The following is a 19,061-nucleotide window of genomic DNA, read 5'->3' as shown; positions in this document are numbered from 1 at the left end:
AAAAATGTCATGCAGAGTACTCCCTATTCCAGTGCATACATTCAAGAAGTTATCCCTTTGCTAAAAGGTAGTGTCAGGAACTGTCCATTACCCTCTTTTCTCAGAAGGTGATGAAAGGGGGAACCTTACTTCTGTTGTGTAAGAAGCATCTCACAGTAGTCATCTTGAAACTTGACAAGACATTGCCTATTGCAATAAAAGAGCAGCTTATTTCAGTTAGGTCAGCCTAGCAGTCTTATCCCAATGTTGCAAAAAAGGTTAAAATGTGGCACAGTCCCACATCTATTTTTGTAAGAAAAACCCTTCACCAACATCTCCTAAAATAAACCTTTTATTGAGAAAAACCTTTTTTTTTCTTTTTTTTAAATTTCATTAATCAGCCTTGTGCATAACAAATCTGAAGCTTGCCAAAAACAAATAAACAAAAACCCCAGTAAAAGTTCACAGTCAGTGCACTCAGATTAAAAAACAAGGTCCATAACGCCTGATGTAACACTACAGCATTTTTCTGAACCTAGAGAGTTCAAAAATACTACGTATTAACAATACGAGTTCTCAATCAAATGAGAAACAGGAGAAGGAACAAAAAGGGTATGGTCCATATACAGTAGTAATGGCACTTTCACTGAAACATGCAGCTTCTTCCAACTTGCAGACACATCACATGAGCAACATGTGCCAAGTAAAATGTACAGGAGCAGCAGAGGAAGTGACACTGTCACTTGTGCAGTCTTCATTAAGGTCAACTTTTATACTGTTTCTCAGCACAGTCTTTATGTAAATATTACATACAGTAGTGATTCAAATCTTGTCAGAATAGAAAAGGCTAGAGATTGAGTAACTTCATTCTTCGTCTGTGCAAACCTGTGAAGGAAGCAAAAGGCAATTCAGCCACCTCCCTCGTGCAGCAAGATGATAATGGATCAATTTCTTTAGCACCTTCACATCTTTGAAGTTTTTTTCTCTCCCTTGTTCCACAGTAATGCATTACAAGTGTTTGTATGGGTGTACTGACATTCCCACTGTTGACTGCATCCTTTAGGTGCCTAAAGCAGTGTCCACCTCTGATGGATGGGATCTGCTACAGCTGCACTGATGAGGGATGGGTGATGATGCCAAACACACTGCTACTGAACCAGAACACCAAAGTGATCAACTTTATGCTGGAAAATGAGACAGAATTCAATAACCTACTGCGCTCCTATTCCATCAAAAAACAAGTTACAAATACAGCTCAATTTGTAGCTGTGAATATTTGCTTGTTCTTAAGGAAGGCATCACACCATAGTTCATGGAAGAACTGAAGACTCTTACAACAGCTGCCAGATAAAACATTCAGTATGAATGTTTTAAGTATTAACTTAAAAGAAAAGCAGCTCTTTGCACAGAAGAATGGGAGCGTTCTCAAGCACATGTTGGTTACATTTTTTATGGAGGGGCCCTTATCTCTAAAAACCTGTGCACTTGTACTTGCTGAAGTTTTTGCTGCAAAGCCCTTTAGATCTAATTAGTTGAAGCCTGACTTGCCTTTTTAACATAATGCATTTCAAAACAGCAGTCAAAAGTTTATTGCATGGTGCACACCACATCCTATAGTCAATATGCTGAAAACAACCCCATCTGCTTCTGGAAAGTTGCCAATCCATTTTTTCTGGACAGCATCAATTTGCTAGCAGCCCCTCACCATGGTACCAACCTCTGTGGCATCACTGAGAACAAAGAAGCCAACTAAAAGCTGTTCCCCATTCCCATCTGCAGTTTTTGTAGCCAAAGTCATCAGACAAACCTTGACAAAAGGATGATCGAGAAGCTGGCTGGCCGTCCACCTCATCTTTGGGTCACTTTCCAGGCAGTGGCAAAGGAAGTCTTTCCCTTCTGGGCTCACTTTGTCAGGAATAGGAGGTTTATGACCCATCCCCACTTTATACATGATCTGGAAGTTGTGCTCATATTCATGCCAAGGCCTCTGCAATAGGTGACAGCATTGCTAAGTGCAAGCATTAGTAAACAACTTGCTACCCACTACAGCATGTATTTCTGTGCTCCAGGAAATAAAAAACCATCCCAGTCCTTTCAGACATGAGTGTGACAAACTGCTGAGACCAGAATTTGCAGAAAAACTGCCAAGAACAGTTTGCTTTTCATCAATACATGAAACATCCTTACCTTGCCCGTGACCATCTCTATGACAACACAGCCCAAGCTCCAGATGTCTGCTGCACGTCCATGCCCTTCTCCTTTAGCTCTAGTGATTACTTCTGGAGCCATGTATGCTTTGAAACAACATATATGATGCCATCAGTTCATACAGCAGAAGGAACCATATACATCAAATGACTGACTGGGAAAACCAAATGCTTTTTTAAATACCCTATGAATTACTACTCAGGTTTTCTTGCTAAGTTTTGCCATTTGCTGGTTTCTTGTTTTTTGACATGTTTACAGCACAACTGTCTTTCACTTCAAAATGTGGTAGTGAAAATGTTACAGTACATGCTTTTAGTGACTGCCATTTTCTCAAAATCTATTAAGCAGCTGTTTGGTGAAAAGTACTCTTTCAGATTGCAGCTTCAGTAAGGCTGCAGAGAAAAATACGACCCCAGAAAACACATGCTCCAGCATCTCTATAGTTACAGACAAACACCATTTTAACTGTCACATTATAGCATTCACTCATTGTTTTGGCTTCTGGATATAAAGCACAAAACTAGCTAAGGTAAAATCAAGTTTCCCTGAAACACATGGTTTTATTCCAGGCTCCTAGCAGATGTATCTTCCTTTATGATAACTAGACAAGTACCTGCCTAGCACAAGCTTCCTCACCTGCAGTCCCCAAGGTACTGTTCACTTCTCCAGGCATTGTCTGGGTATTGTTCTTCAGCTTCACTGAGCAGCCAAAGTCCCCTAGTTTAATCAGTCCAGATGAGGTAAGAAAGATGTTGGCTCCTAGGAAACACAATGAAACACGGGACACACTTGTTTAAGCCAGAGCTGAATTTGAGGATGTCTCAGTATAGCCTTGGAGGTCACAATGGATAATAGCTGAATTCACATTTAGATCTTTACCAGTGAATTAAGTGTGGAATATGGCAGCATTAAGATGTTCTGGCATTAAGATGTTCTGGTGGGCTTGTGCTAACATGAATTGAACTGGAAGTTGACAAGTTTTCAGAAAAAAAAAAAAAAAAAAAAGTATGGCAGGCAAATTCAACAGCTTTCCATACAAGCTCGTAACAAGGAATGATTCCTTCAGGAATTCCAGTGCTTCTTGTGAGCACTAAACTCAGAAGAAACTGCTTCCTGTCAGAGGCCATTGCTGTGTCCCTCCCACTAGTACCTCTTCAGTTCTTCTGAGTCAAGACAGATGATATCATACTTGCCAATTAAAATAGTGTGGCCAGCAGGACAAAGGAAGGGATCATCCTCCTGTACTGTGCTCTGGTGAGGCTGCACCTCAAGTTCTGTGTCCAGCTCTGGGCCCCTCACTACAAGGACATTGAGGTGCTGGAGCCCATCCAGAGAAGGGCATCAGTCAGTGAAGGGTGTGGAGCACAAGTCTTCTGAGGAGTGGCTGAGGGAGCTGGGGGTGTTTAGCCTGGAGAAAAGGAGGCTCAGGGGAGACATTATTGCTCCCTACAACTGCCTGAAAGGCGGAGGTAACCAGGTGGGGGTCTGCCTCTTCTACCAGGCAACCAGGGACAGGACAAGAGCAAATGGCCTCAAACTGCACTAGGGGAGGTTCAGGTTGGACATCAGGAGGAATTCCTTCACTGAAAGAGTGGTCAGACATTTTAACAGGCTGCCCCGGGAGGTGGCAGAGTCGCCGTCCCTGGAAGTGTTCAAAGTACAACTTGGCAAGGCAGTGCCATGGTTTGGTGGTCTGACAAAGTGGTGGTTTGTCCAAGGTTGGACTCAATCTTGGAGGTCTCTTCCAACCTTAATGACCCTATGGTCACAGTTGACTTGCAAAACAGAGTTTAAAGCATTTTATTACTTATACTACCAAGTGCCTGCTCCTATTGCACTTTACTTCCAGAGTAATTTCTGGAGTAGGACTACCATTAAAATAACTTGCTATACTGACAGCTTACACTAGAACAAACTTCCCTAGCCTAGTTAAAAATCTCCAAGGGAAATCTGCAAGTGGCTTCAAGTGAGTTCTTGAACAGAACAATACAAAATAAATCAAGTGGTTTTGACAATCTGTGGTTTTCTTTCATTCAACATCCTGCCAAAATATTCATTTTGACAGCAACAGAAAACTGGTAGAGCAAAAGGAGCCCCTTATGTCAGGCCACATTCTGGACTCTTCAAGTATCACAATGAAAGCACAAATAGGCTGCAAGTATCACCTGGCAGAAATAGAGCTTCAGCTGTGGTCTTCCTTGAGCAAAGACAGATAACAGGAGTAGGCAGATGCTGGGGATTTCACTACACATAAACCTCTTCCCATGTCACACAAAATATTAATTCAAAAACGGCTCACCTCAATGGAACCTTCCACAGTTTCTCACTTTTGTTCCACTTTGATCAGTGCAGAAATTCTTGGCTGCTCCTCCTTTGTGTTAATCTTAGTTAATAGCCTTTTCCCATTCACTTGGTTGGGCATCCCCAACCAATATCAAGATATTAATAAAGAATACAAAGAATCTTCAAAAAGCTCAATTCAAAAAAAGGCAGTGCAGGTCAATGATGCCAAAACCCTGCTCACTTCTCAAAGGACTCTGACTACTCTGACAGTAGTTGATAACTGCTTAGTCCAAGAGGTGTTACATAGAACTGCAACTGATGAGTGAGCAAAATCATTAACAGAAGTAAATTCCAACCTTTAGTTACTGTAGATTTTTACAAGTCCTGAAAGAATTAACATTCAGGGAATACCACTTATCTCCACATTGTGTGCAATGGTTTTCCACTTCGGGCATTCGGATGCTTGGACATCCTCCAGAATTCTTTCACTGGATTCTGCAGTTTGCCATCAGTGGCACCTAAGTTCAGAGTAACTCTGCAATCACAGGTGTCTAACAGAGTTGGGTAGACCATCCCTCAGCTCCTTGAATGAAGGATACAGAAAGACACAAAGCAGTACAAGAAGGTAGTACTTGATGGGACACTGAGTATGGACAATGCATTAGGAGAGTGACAGCTTCTTCTTCCTTTGAACTGTCAACTGCTTTTCCAATGTTTTCAATCAGTTGCTTGTCAGATAGAAAGTAGGTGCACTTAGCCTAAAACAAGAGCTTAGGAAAAACAGTCCTCACTAGCAACCAGTTTTTCAAGGATGTTCTGGAAACTTTTGTTTCCATTCCTCAAGAAAGCAACATGAAAATTTCACAGAAGGCTACAAAGTGTTTCCAACTACAACAGTGCTGAAGTGCAACAATATCTCTTCTGACAGAATTTAGGCTACTGGAATAGTTTTGTTTAATACAGTTAAAAATCTTCTTCCAAGGCCTTGCAAACTAGACTTAATCCCTTCTAATAAGAACTAATGACAATTTAGCCTAAGTATTGCCATGAAAGCTCCTGTGAGCCTTTTTCCTGAAAGCACTTGGAACTGTCAAATGGAATAAGGCACTGAATCAAAGTTTCAGCAAGAAGCCCAAGACAGCACATGAAGACTCATGTTGCAGACACTTTCTGTCAGCTTCCACTGATGTGGTATCACTGGAGTTTGTTTTGTAAACTGCTTGTTCAAAAACCAAGACCAGACTGCAGGAGGAGTCTGTAAAAGCAGTAAATGAAACCTGCACAGAGCCAGCAGGACCTGTGTAAGAAGAGCAGACAAGAGGTCAGTACTTTGAAGATGTCTGATGCTTCTTTACCTTTGACAGTTAACACTACTGGGAATAATGAAGCTCCTACACATACACATGGTTAATAGGCAAAATGCAACCAAAGACTATGAGTAAAATGACAGAAGGAGACCACCCCCGTCTTTTCCTTCTCTCCCCCTACACATGCACTGTCTGAAGCACCATCACTGGATGCACTTGGCAGAGGCAGGAGGTTGCCCAGTTGTGCACAGCCCTCCTGCTGTTACACCACAGGTCCTCTTGGGCACACTGTGAAGCAAGTGTCAAAAGCCACATTCCTGATAGAGCAGCCCAAACCTAAAGCATTTAAACTCAGGTCTCATGTCCTGTACCTCTGCTAAATCAGCCCCGTAGTAAGAGCAGTAAAAACTGCACCAGCATGATAGTCCAAAGGCTTTGATGGAAATCCTGTGAATCCATGGAGCAGTACAAAAAGCCCCACTAATGGCTGTGCTGTAATTCCAGAAAAAGTGGCAGCTCAGACATTCCACAGCCAGTGCTTAAGCAGTGCAGCAGCCAAATTCATTCAAGAAACAAGCAGGCCAAATGCTACCCTTGGATGAGAAAATCAGCTTCCGCATACTCTTCTTTCTCAGTCTCTTAGAGAGCATGACACATGCCCAGAGACTCCTGTTGCAGTTTTCCAGCTCTTGCAAAATGACATTCCTTCCTTTTTGCTCATCGGGAAGACAGGATAGTAGAAGTTTTCAGCTAACAACAAGATTACAATAAGACAATAATGCAGTAACAGTTTGATGAAGACTTTTTTGTATAGGGCATCTCATTCAAGGTTTCTGATTTACTAAAGCTACAGATACAATCTTTTCATTTTCTATATTCATCCAAGCACTCTTCAAGAACATGCCCTTCTCTCCTGAAGAGAATCCACCAGGCATGGCCTCATTAATTCCTCTCAATTCTGCACTTATGAGATCACACCTTGAGTGTTGTGTCTTATTTTTAGGTTCTCCAGCACAAGAGTGACAATGACACACTGGAGCAAACTCAGGACAGTGGCATCAAGACATTCAGAGGGCTGGTGAGACCAATGTACAAGGAAAGGCTGCAGGATGGCTTTGCTGAGCTTGAAGAAGGGATGCTCAGGGGAGTGTGTGTGCAGGGGATTTACTGCTGTTTTCAGCTGTGTTAACGGGAGGATAGCAGGACTGTGGAAACAGACTTTTCCCTCAAAGGCATACTGTGAAATGGTCATGCAGCAATGGACACAACAGCAACCTTTGCAGATTCCAGGGAGCTATCAGGAAAAACCTTTTCACAGTGGGGATAGGTAAGTCGTTGGAACAGGGCATCTCCATCCTTGGAGATACACATTTATCTCACCTCAACAATGTCCTGAGCAATCTGATCTGATCTGTCATTGGATCTGATACTAAGTCTGGCCCTGTTTAGGGCAGAGGGCTCAGAGATGTGCACAGGTTCCCTCCAGCATTAAACAGTCCATCATCCTGCATCACTGACCAGAACAGGTTCCTTTAAAAAAAAATAAATAATTCTAACCAAGGAAACTGGGCTTAGCCACAGGAATTAAACTTCAATACCTAGAATAGAGATTAAAAGAGTATCATAAGAGACTATCTCCTGTTACAGACCAGCACCACCTGCTTTTCAAAATGATGCAGATTAAGCAAAAGCAGTGCAGCCAAATGTCGACATAACCCTCCATCTGCCCTCACCACCACAGGCTGAAAAATGTTTTTGGCAGCTGTATCTTGCTTTGTCTTTTACCCACATTGAGCTGGATGCCCTAATAGCAACTGAAAGACAACAGTGGCACAAAGGGACACTACTAATCAAAAGTCTATTTTTGAGCACAAGGTATTTGCAGACACCAAGTACAGGTGTCTTGCAGGATACAGATAAACAATCATTATAAGAATTGTTTATCTGCTGCTAAAAGAAATAGATCGACAGTGATGTTAAACACACTGGCTATGAGAGATCTAGTGTGATCTGACAGCAAGATTTTCATTGGAAAGTAGTTTTAACAGTCTGAATGTCATTCTTCCCTATCAGAAAAATAAGAGTACCAGTCTACCCAAGAGATAAAATTAAAATTAGAGTGTTCTTTACTGCTGTTAGCCTGAAAACTTCGGGTTGCAATGTTAGCATGAATGAAGTCAATAAGCAGAAGACTTCCAATGCATCAAGTAACCTTTGTCAAAATACCCTCTGTGGTCTGTCTTTACATTCTGCCATGGAGTTTCAGGAAGGTCTACACACAGATGTGCCGGCAGTGACCCTCTGTTACTCTCAAGAAACACTCCAACATTTGACATAAGGAACCTGTTTCAACAGAAATGCTCTCAGGTAACACAGTATTACAGTTCTGTTAAACAGCTTTTCTCACTCCATGCATTTCCCTGAAGAGCAGAAGACCTATTTGAAAATATATCCAGATATCACCAATGACACTGAGCAGCAAAAAAGAAATCCCTGTCAGCCAGCCTTGGATTTTGATCACAACGAGCTTCCAGGAGAGCATAATCCAGCTAAGCAGAACCTGGACAAGGAATGATCAAGAAAAGGGCAAAGAGGGAACTGTGAAAAGCACAAGGGATATCCACAACTGGAGAGAAACCTTTGGTGAGGAAGGAGAACCAGAAAAGGTAAGATTGCTGGGGAATGGGAATGAGGGAAAGTGTTTTCTAGAAAAAAAAAAGCCAAAACTGACTCAAGAGTGGCCTACCTGGGTGGAAGGCCTCTGGATCGTAGATAGTTCTTTTCCCAAATGAGAAGCACGAGGCCAAAGGACCAAGAGCAACTGGGAACCTCCTACACTGCTGCGGTGATTCAAAACCCTGTGAGCAAGAGGGACATAGAAACCCAGCATCGTTGGGTTGCACTGCCTTGTAACAAAATGAGCATTCACAGGGCATATTGTGTGCATTGCTTCCCCTACCTTCGTCTAAGTTTCCTGCCATCGGTGAGCCAAATATGCCAGACTAACAAAACCAAGATAACCAGACATGGAGGATGTTGTTGGAAGGCGCAGAAAAATGAACCTGAAATGAGGACTGACACTGGGTATATTAAGTGCCAAGCCCAACCCCCCTTTGGTTACTGTAGTTTCAGTCCGCTAATTACATACGCAAATGCTGACAGCCAGGCACGAGAAGATACATGTAGGGAAAAAAGCCACTAGATAAAGGGATATCCTAAAATCACTTAAGTTCTTTTACCAACAGCTTTGTTACTAAGTTTAATCAGCCATTCATCTGAAATTCCAAAACTCTTTGGGAAAATGGAATCACAAGGAAAAGTTCTGATGCACAACTCTAGCACTGTACACTGCCTGTCAGCTCCAGAAAACACCACTTGTTTGCACAGACAAGAAGGAAAACAGCATTACACAACTCAGTACATTAGTGCTAAAAATGCAAGGACTAATAACTGAGTTTAGATAAATCCCCAATAATCTTAACAACCTCCAAGAAAACTGTATAAATCATAGGCAAAATTTATGAGTTTGAAATGACAATTGTGGATGTTTTTTACAATCTACACATAAAAGAAAAAGCATGAAACTATTCAATAGCTCATAAACTGAAAAAATTAATAGAAGGCTTTATACAAATAATGGCTGCATAGATAATGCACACTAAATATACAAATACATGCCCCCATCCTTCCCCCTGCTCTCATCTACCACACTGAAACCACAACATTACCTTTTTGGTTAATATTACCTTTAATGTCTCGATGAACAATACCATGTTCATGTAGTACATTGATAGCAATCGTGATCTGCTTTGAGTACAGCCTAATGACATGCTCCTGAAGGCCCAGTTTTGATACCTCCTCCAGAGTGCCCTCATCACAGTATTCCATGAAGATGTACATTTCTTCCTGTTTTGGGAAGCAAACCAGATTTCACTGGGTATAATTTTTATATTTTAAACACAAAATTAAAATACAGTTTTCCTTACATCCTTCATTGTTCATGAAATAAATAACAAAAGTATCATGTAATGACTTAATGAAAATATCACCATGAAGTATCTAATATTCTACTGCACAGCTATGGAAACTCTCTAATACATGCCTATCTGCATCATTTCTACATAACTGATACTATTCAGTGATATAAAAATACAGTGCTTTGGCATCAAGCAAATGATACTTTGGAAACCTTGCAGGTGTATTACACAGAAATTTATAGAGATTCTTTCCTTATTTAGAGAAGGGGGGGAAAAAGGGGCACCAAATTATGTTTTGGGCTTGTTTTTCTATCCCTGCTCTCTGACTCAGTTCTTGCAGTATCATATCTTAACTGCTTGAAATGGGCAAGTTTTTTGTTCTTTGCTGTGGCTTGAACAAGCATACCAACTCTAACTCACTTTAAGGAAAAAATTAGGTTTCTGTTGCCACTCTGTCTCCAAGCCCAGCTGATTTCAAACAGACTGAATTAATATAAAAAGATGTCAAAGACACCAAAGAGACTTAGAATCTAGTCCAAAAAACCAATGACCTAGTGGCACAGACACCCAAATCTGTGCCTCAAATAGAGAACTGCAGAAAGCAGCCTACATCCCCTTCTAAACCAGCAATGGGTCACCAAAACAACTTCTTCCATACTGAGCAAACCAGTCAAATCCAAGCAGCACTTTCCAGCAAGACATGAGGACTTGAGACTCACAAGGGGGAAGAGCATGTAGAAAGCACAGAGCAGTAACAAGGTGAGTATCCCAGCACACAACTCTGGAATCCAACTCCATAGAAAAATACATTTCATTACTTCTGCTGCTCAAGCACAAAAACTTGCCTTTTCCTTTTGAAGAGATGCTAGCCAAATTCCAATACTTATCTGGAATCAAGATTTAAATGCCAGCAGAAGATTTTTCCAGGAATCAACATGATACAAGTACAACTTTTGCTGCTAACAGGGACAGGTTTTAGCCTGTCTAGTCTTTATCTACATACAGAAATTACCATACCATATATGATATAACTTGCTTTTAGACCAGTTCAACAGAGTAGCAGCATAGAATAGTTCCAGCATTATTCACTCTATTCACTTATTTTAAGCCTCCTCTGTTTATGTACCAGTTCCAAGAAGTCTCTTCTATGCTTCAGAGACCTCAATATCCAGAGGAAAAAAGACACACTGCTATTCACAGAGATAACCTGACAAGATTAACTAGAATGTTCTCATGCAAAAACCTCCAATAATGCAAAGCTTCTTAAAATTTTCACTCTGCCTTATAAAAAAGGCCCAATAATTTATGTTTTCTTACCCTGTGGAGCTCCACACCAAAATAACGAACTAGATTAGGGTGTTTGATGCCTTCAAAAATCTTCAGTTCATCAGCTGTTTCTTTGATAGTTTTGTGATCATTTGGTTGAAATCTGATCTGCAAGAAAGATTTGTCATTATTTTGCTACTATTTCAAATTAATAAGGAACAAAAAAAGCAAATAACCCATCCCAAACTCAAACGCAACAAAAAGCTTTTATTGTTGTTGTTGTTAAATAGCATATCACACGAAAAGCCTCAAATTACCCCTCTCCATCTCCAAACTGAAACAAATGAAGCCCACTAAGCTATTTCTGGAAAATTTCCTACAACTATGATGATTTAGAAACTTTAGAAGAGCAAAATTATGTTACTTAAATGTGCCAATACACTCATGTGCACACATACATCTCTTCTGTGCTTGCTTTCTAGTTTAAATGTGGTAGACAGACACAATACAACAGAATCTGAAAGCAACATCAGAGAGAGCTATCATTCAACAAGGATTTTCTGCCAGGTACTTTATCACCAGAGTCTAAGTGATCTCTTTGAGGAGTTTATTCAATGAGAATGAGACAACTGCAAAGAAAAGGTGAGGCATGAAACAAATACAATCAAAAATTTTGATGAAAGAAACTGGTTTTCATTATTTCTACAATATGCTGTGATGGACTGTTCAATGACAAAAAACATCAGGTATTCTGAAAAACTGATTTAAAGCTTCTAACCATGCAAAGATAAGCAATTTATGGAAGATGCTACTTTTACCATATTGTTAGAAAACAGAAGCTTCATTAATTGAGTACAGGACAACTGTTAAAGAAATAAATGCACATATATTGCCTTCAGTTGCTAGGATATTATGATTGTTACATTCTGTGTAACAATTCCAGGATTACAGTTTGTACTCAAGCAGTGGTATAATTAAATATATGAAGATTACAAAAAGGTGACAAATGATATTCAAGTATTTTACATATTCCCTAATGCATAGGTTGAATACTATGTATTTGTAGTAAAGCTTGTCCACTATAATCTGAAGTCATTTTAATGACACTGTGGTTGAGGTAATACAACCAGAGTGTCCTTGGTGCAAGGACAGGGGAATGCAGTATTCTTAACCAGTTTAAAAAAAAAAAAAAAAATCAATAAATCTATCTTCCCCAAGTTATTCTTAAAGAAATACAGAAAAGTCTTTTATTTGAAAGTTGCAAGAGTTTTCATTCAAGCCTAGTGAAACATCTCCCAAACAAGATCTATTTATGAGCTTACTTCAGCTTCTGCTAAAGAGAAGATACACACTAATCTATACATACTAAACAGCACCTGCACCTAGAAAGCAACTCTGAATTATAGAAACAGAGTGCAGCTGATGGGGAGGGATGGAAATGTTATTTTATCAGGAGGAGAGAAACACAACAGCAACAAAATCTCAAGTGTTGGTATTAGTCAGTGACTGAGTATGGCACAAGAAGTTAAGCACAAGCTCAGTCTTGCTTTTCTACACCTTGGGACATATATAACCTACACACTACAGGAGAAGTTGAAAAACATCTGATGTCACAATTCCTATCTTTTGCTCTAAGGAATGAAGAAAAAAGTAATAAAATGTGAGAGGAAACAGTGCAAAGTAAAATACAAATTTGTGTACAGTCTTCACTAATGTCTCAAAATTATTTAAAATCTCTTAAAGGAAGTTCACATATATTAAGTATTCATTTAAATTCACAACCATCCTATGGGATCACTAAAAAAAAATTATCCATTTTACAAACATTTAAATTGAAAGTTATAAACCAAAAGCAACTTGAGGAAAAAGTGCTAACAGCAGCTATGACTACATGAAGAAACAATTTGTCTTCCCATCCTTTCCCCGTTTCTAACAGCAGTGTGCAGAAACCCTCAATGACCCCTACATCACCCACATTTGGTTTAGGAAAAAAACAAGGGCAGCAGTACTCGTATTCACAGTACTCACTTCCTTCATAGCCATCAGCTCTCCAGTGTCAACACTGATACAGGTATACACCTTCCCATACTGGCCTTCACCTGCAAAGTTAAGTTAAGGAAAATTCAGTACATTGCCTTCAACAAGCAACAAGTACACCAACTGCAATGAGGAAACATCACTGCTTTTTACCTTCCTTTTCATTTACAACTCCAAGTAGCTTTTAACTGTAACAATACCACATTCATAGCCCTGAGTTCAAGCTGAATGAAAGTAAAAACATTAATCAGCTGACCTGAAAGAAAACTTCTCAAGAACAAATATTTTCCCCCAAAATCCCAAACCAGAGAGTAAAATATGATAATATGGGGGAGGCAATAATATTGGTGAATTAAATCCCAGAGTTCCAACTAATTTCCATTTATATTCCTGGTTCTTCCAAATGTAGAACTTGAACATTTTATAGGTTTAAACACAAGGAGGTAACACAAGATCATACCTCAGTAATAGTCCTAACCAAGTTCTTCTCCTTATTTCCTGTTATTTGACCAATGAAAATGTCACTGACCTTCTACATTAAGAAAATCCTAGCCAAAACAGTATTTTATATTTTAACGTTTTGATTTCAGTAAAGTTGACAATACCTATGCAGAGACAGAAGATTTTTAAACACAGTCTTTGATTTCCTTCAAAAATACAAAGTTTGGTATTTTAGCTAGATAAATGAAAGCATAAAGAACATACCAATTTTGTTTCCTCTCTGCCACTTGAAAGTCACTTTTCTCAAACCTACGTGCATGACATTATCGTAAGATTTCGGTGTGTCACAAACTTGGCCAATGATGTTCTTCCTTCTCATCTCTCTGTATCTCCTTTCTTCAAACAACTGAACAGACCTTTGAACAGCTTCCATCGGGGCTTGCTTGGAAGCAGTGTCTAAAGAGAGTGATGAACAATTTCCTTGACTGAGAAATATTCACCATTTTATTGTGTTATCTTTTGATATCACATGAAGTAACAAGAGTTAAAACTATTTTGTGAGTCTAATTAAGATATAGAAAAAGAATGAGGCATTTTAACAAACACATATGAAACTATCACTTACAAATCACATATGAAACTAAGGTAAAATGGGAACAGTGATGCTTTCCTAATCATCTCTTACTTGATTCAAGGAAATCACATTTATGAAATGCAGCACACTTGTCTGCATTTGACCTGCAACTAACCTCTGAGAGCGGAAATACGTTAGGGTCATAAAATCACTAAGGAAAGAAGGACAGGTAAGGTTTTGTCTTCAGAAATATGAGAGGTTTCTTGAAAGAGCCCTGGCATCTGCTATTTCAAAGATTTAGATATACTAGAAATTCCAGCTCTCAAGTCTTATAGTCAAACAGCATCCTAGTGAGTGAGACCAAAGAGATCTCAGGGCAGTGTTAGTTCATCCCCTCTTAGTAAAGCACAAAAATTATACATCTGTCACTGTTAACACCAGTAGCCTAACCTGTTCCTGGAAGTCTCCAAAGGATGGAGATGATATTCCCAAACTCTATATATTCTACTCCCCTACCCACAGTCAATACTAGTTCTGCTATACCAAATATGCCTTGCTATAGTTTTAGATCAAAATCTGTCTTATTCATAGTGGACAGTAAAACCAGTTCCCGTTACAGCAATCTTCTAGAAATTTTCAAGTTTTCCTTCATTCTTCTTTGTCAGTTTAAACAAACTGAAATTCATTCAGTATTTATATTCTGACCTCTAGATTTCAGAGTAAGAATTTGTAATTCTTCCTGTGTTCTGTGTAATACACATAAGAAGGCCAGTTTCCAGTGTGGCAGAAACGTTTTTCTCATGTTTCATGAGGTTCTACTCTCACATTTATGTTTGCCACAATATATGCAAACAAGCTTCATGTATTGATCCATACAGTACAGAAGTGTCTGAAATGATAACTTATTTTCAGTTTCATGAAAATCAGTAGTAAGACAGAGAGGAAGGAGCCCCACAATATCCTTAAATTTAGGAGACAGTGTGGAAACACACTATTAGACACCTAAAGCTGGAAAATTCCACACTGGGGAGAGCTCTTGGGAAGTGAGGAAGTGCTTCCTACTGTCATAATTTGGCACTGAATAGGGATAGCAAACTTCTGCTATTTCTATATACTAATAAATGAACTCAGTTTTGTAGAACGCTGGTAGTATTTTTCAGAAACTGAAAATAATTAACTTTTATAAAGTTTAATTACTCCCAAAAAGTAAACCTTGTGATTCTGCTAGCAATATCCCATACCTGCAATCAGGGTTCTATTTTTTCTGTTTCCTGTGTATAAAGCTGTGAAAACCTCTTCACAATCCACAATAAAATCAAACCTTTCAGTACAGCACTAGTCTAACAGACATTACATAACAGTGACTCCTAAACACCTACCTTTGGTCTGGTTAATCAACGTTCTGAGCTCCCAGCTCCGGCGGGATGAACCACTGGAATCTCCTTTTGGATACAATGGCTCTAGAGAAATGTGTGAAGACAAAAGCAGTTTTATCTCGTATTAAAGATTATGCCGCTATTTCCAGCAGAAGCTGAAAAATAGTCCTACATATAGGACTAACAGCCCTACATGTATAGCAACATATGCTCTTGAAATCAAAACCGACTTCTCTTCAGAAAATAAATTATAAAATAGAATTTCATTTGTATAGAAATAGAGATCTCCTTCCACAACTTAGGGAAGCACTTCCAAGCCAGGGCACTCAGAATTAAATATGCAAGAGATCTGTAGGAAAACAATTTTCTAAGGTTCCTTAGAATAAGATTTGTATTCATTCCAACCTAAGACACCTTCCTTTTAATATATATACTAAAAAAATTGAATAAACGTGAGGCAGACAGTATTTTCAACATTTGCTTAAAAACTAACAAAGATGAAAAAAATCTCCCACACCTTTTAATATAATTTTTTAAGGCATTTCCCTCTATGAAATCCAGTGTGGATGTCCACAATATCAACTCAATTTTGCTTCAGATTTTGTACTTCCTTTTAATTTGCACAATCAATCTTTCACTGTATTTGTTGCAACAAATACCACAAATACAGGGGCTGGGGAAACCTGACAGAGAAGCCCTGATCAGGACATCAAGTCACACATCCTGTCCCTTCTTCCAGGATTCAAACAAGAGCAAGTATTTGTAAAAAGAATACTATGGGAATAAAAAACTTCACTGTCCTGATAGATCCAGTTCATATCCCATTAACAGTGCGTTGAAATTTACTATCAAATGGGGTATATAATTCAGAAATTGTATTACTGATTTAATTTTGAACATTGGAACTCAGTAAAGCACCAGGAAATCCCTTCAGATACAATTCAGAAACAATATGAATGGCAAGAGAATAATGAATATATCTGAGAACAAAAGGACTTCCTCTGACCATATAAGCCCACAAGTTAAAATCTAAGATTTCTGAATGCGATGAGGTGAAAAATTTTTGGAAAGGGTAAGAGCTGGGAACAGAGAGAAATATGGTAATGACATAAAGTATCTGCACATCCAGGTCACAAGATGTTACTGTGACAATCACCTTCTCGCTCTTCAGTGGGACTGGAGTGACGACTAAGGGATCTGAACTGCAACTCAGCTGCTATTGAAGCAAGTCGATCATTTTCAGGGACACTGGAACCCCTGTTAAAAAGAGCCATCATACTAATTAACTTGTCATTAGTGTTTATTTAGTGCAATGCTAATTTAACTGCAGTTTTTAGGAGACAGAACCTCTGAAGCCTAGGATATGAACCATGAAAACAAAATGACAGAAAAACTGATGCCAAAAGGTAAACAGAAAACTCTATGCTCTTTTTCCCTCAAATGAAGATTTTTTGAGATTATTTTAGTTATGCTGCTGTATGAAAAAGCTCTAAGCTTCCAAAGCTTAAACTACTTCAAACTGTTTCTTGCCTGTAGCAACAGAATTCATTTTCATGAGTTGTAACCTATTACTAAGATAGATGCTGCAAGATGCAGCTTGTGCCAAGGTTGGATATACAATCAGATGTGATTCAGCTGGGTTATATGTGAACCACATCATCAGATGAAATGTAGTAACTGAATTCATACGTGCCTAGTGCACTGCAAATACAGTCACAGTCCACAGTCATTAAGTCTGAACCAATGGAAAGATATATAAGCTGGTTGACAGGAAGAATACTGTTAAAGGACAGCAGCCTGATTGCTTAGAGGCCTCAGTTCTTCCAGACAGCACAGAGTGGAATCAGATGCCTCAGAATAAGAGCCAGATGAACAAGAAGGCTGAACAGAAAGGAGAACAATACTAAGAGAAATAAGACTTAAATTCTTAGGTGTTTAGCCATCTTCCTCCAGCCCCAAACAACACTTAGTCCACTCATTTTAAAGACGTAAATTCCTTGTGAAAGTCTTTCTACCCTTTTGGAAAAGGTTCCCCTTCAATTTTTAAAGTTTGATGGGGAAGAATTGTGACTGATGTCTCCTTAACCATACTACATTAGAGGTATGAGCCAAAATACTGAATATACAGGTTACTGAAAAGTGGGCAACATTGTTAAATCCTTCACTGAAAGCTAACAACTACAAAAAGATGAAAGATACTTTGCATCACAAGGTCCACACACACCTATAAAATAACTACTAGTCCCATAGCTGTTTCCAAATTGTATCTGAGTATTACCTAAAAATAGTTTAAAAAAAACGCGCAAAAATAACAGAAAAACACCACTACAACCTTGAGAACAGAAGCCCAAACCACAGAAAACCTATTCCAATGCAAATATTCTTCATACAATGTTTGCTTTGCACTTCCTACTACTGCCCAACCACATTTTATAAGTTTGAGCAGGAATTGAAACTAAACTAGTGAAAAACCTCATTATTCTTCAGGAAGTTGAGGTTTTAATGAGCAAGAAGGGTAAAGTGGTTCTCAGCATATAACAGCAACAATACCTGATGCACAAAATGCTTAAAAACAAGCAAAGCTACATCACTTCTAAAATGAGGCAGCAGCTGAACAAGCCTAAGCATCACAGTTTCAAATGCAGGTGCCTAAACCCCATTTCAGGCCTATCTTAGATACCCACACCTTTTATTGATCCAGAAAGTCTGTATGCAAATTATTAGGCAAAAATTACAGTAAAAGAGAAGAATGCTAGATAAATTTTGGCTCCAGCCCTGGCTAAGTAACAAAATTATGAATAATAACCACAACCACAGTTAGCTCAAAAATTGACCATCTTTAAAGATCATAAACATAAACCTAGCATAAATGTATAATTACCAGAAAGCTCTATGTAAACAACCAGGTATTGATGCTTTCGATTTTAATTTCTAGTTATACTATAGTGAGTTTTGTTTTTCTTTTGATTTTTGTTGTTAAAAAAAACTTTACTAGAACTATGGTGGCATTAGTGCACTATGCACTGCCTAGTACAATTGATTTACCAAGTTCCTACATTCAACTCTTCACAGATATTTAATGCCTGTAATCATGTCTTAAATGTCAAAAGGGTTTCTGGAAAGCGTACAAAGCTTCTGTTTTTATGCTATTTCAGCACTGACTCTGCACTTTGCCAAACCACAAACAATTCGTTGATCCAAAGGATTCCATTTCTCTTTTGGAGCACAAATAAACAAAATTCATAATTAAAACCACAATGCATCAAAGCTTGCAACTTTCTTTTAACTATACTAAAACAAAAAAAAAAAAATTGTAGAAATATATTACATTGTAGTATTTTCCTTTCTGCTATAAACAGAACCCCTAAAAAAAACCCAACAGCCTTCAGAACTCTGTCTCTGCTTTCATAAATTTTTTCTTCAAATGATTCCTAGCTCATACAGGGTATTAAACGCTACTTAAAAATCCAGACAGTGCATTTAAAAAACCAAGATTATGGGATATTTTATGAACAACCATCAGAAAAATGGTTTCAGAAAAAAAAAAAATGAGAACTCTAAGGAAAAAACAAGTCTTTGAAAAACACTAATTATCCATCCCACTGTCAGCTTG

At 38.7% G+C, this 19,061-nt stretch overlaps 1 protein-coding gene across 3 annotated transcripts in view; it reads right to left on the bottom strand.

Moving 5' to 3' along the window:
* Positions 1-315: 315 nt before the first annotated feature.
* Positions 316-19,061, bottom strand: part of MAP3K4 (mitogen-activated protein kinase kinase kinase 4) — a 62,574-nt gene continuing 43,828 nt past the window's right edge. For all 3 annotated transcript variants that reach the window (XM_021544132.1, XM_077782074.1, XM_077782075.1), the window contains exons 18-27: positions 16,605-16,705; positions 15,452-15,532; positions 13,763-13,954; positions 13,049-13,119; positions 11,072-11,188; positions 9,524-9,683; positions 2,824-2,946; positions 2,167-2,273; positions 1,787-1,966; positions 316-864 (exon numbers count right to left, since the gene is read on the bottom strand). In XM_021544132.1, coding sequence (XP_021399807.1) covers positions 844-864; positions 1,787-1,966; positions 2,167-2,273; positions 2,824-2,946; positions 9,524-9,683; positions 11,072-11,188; positions 13,049-13,119; positions 13,763-13,954; positions 15,452-15,532; positions 16,605-16,705 — 1,153 coding nt within the window. In that variant the 3' untranslated portion in view covers positions 316-843. The remainder of the gene's footprint in view (positions 865-1,786; positions 1,967-2,166; positions 2,274-2,823; positions 2,947-9,523; positions 9,684-11,071; positions 11,189-13,048; positions 13,120-13,762; positions 13,955-15,451; positions 15,533-16,604; positions 16,706-19,061) is intronic.

This window comes from Lonchura striata, chromosome 3 (assembly GCF_046129695.1).
Source record: "Lonchura striata isolate bLonStr1 chromosome 3, bLonStr1.mat, whole genome shotgun sequence".
In the NCBI taxonomy this organism is placed as follows: domain Eukaryota; kingdom Metazoa; phylum Chordata; class Aves; order Passeriformes; family Estrildidae; genus Lonchura; species Lonchura striata.
This window is presented reverse-complemented; position numbering and strand designations above follow the sequence as displayed.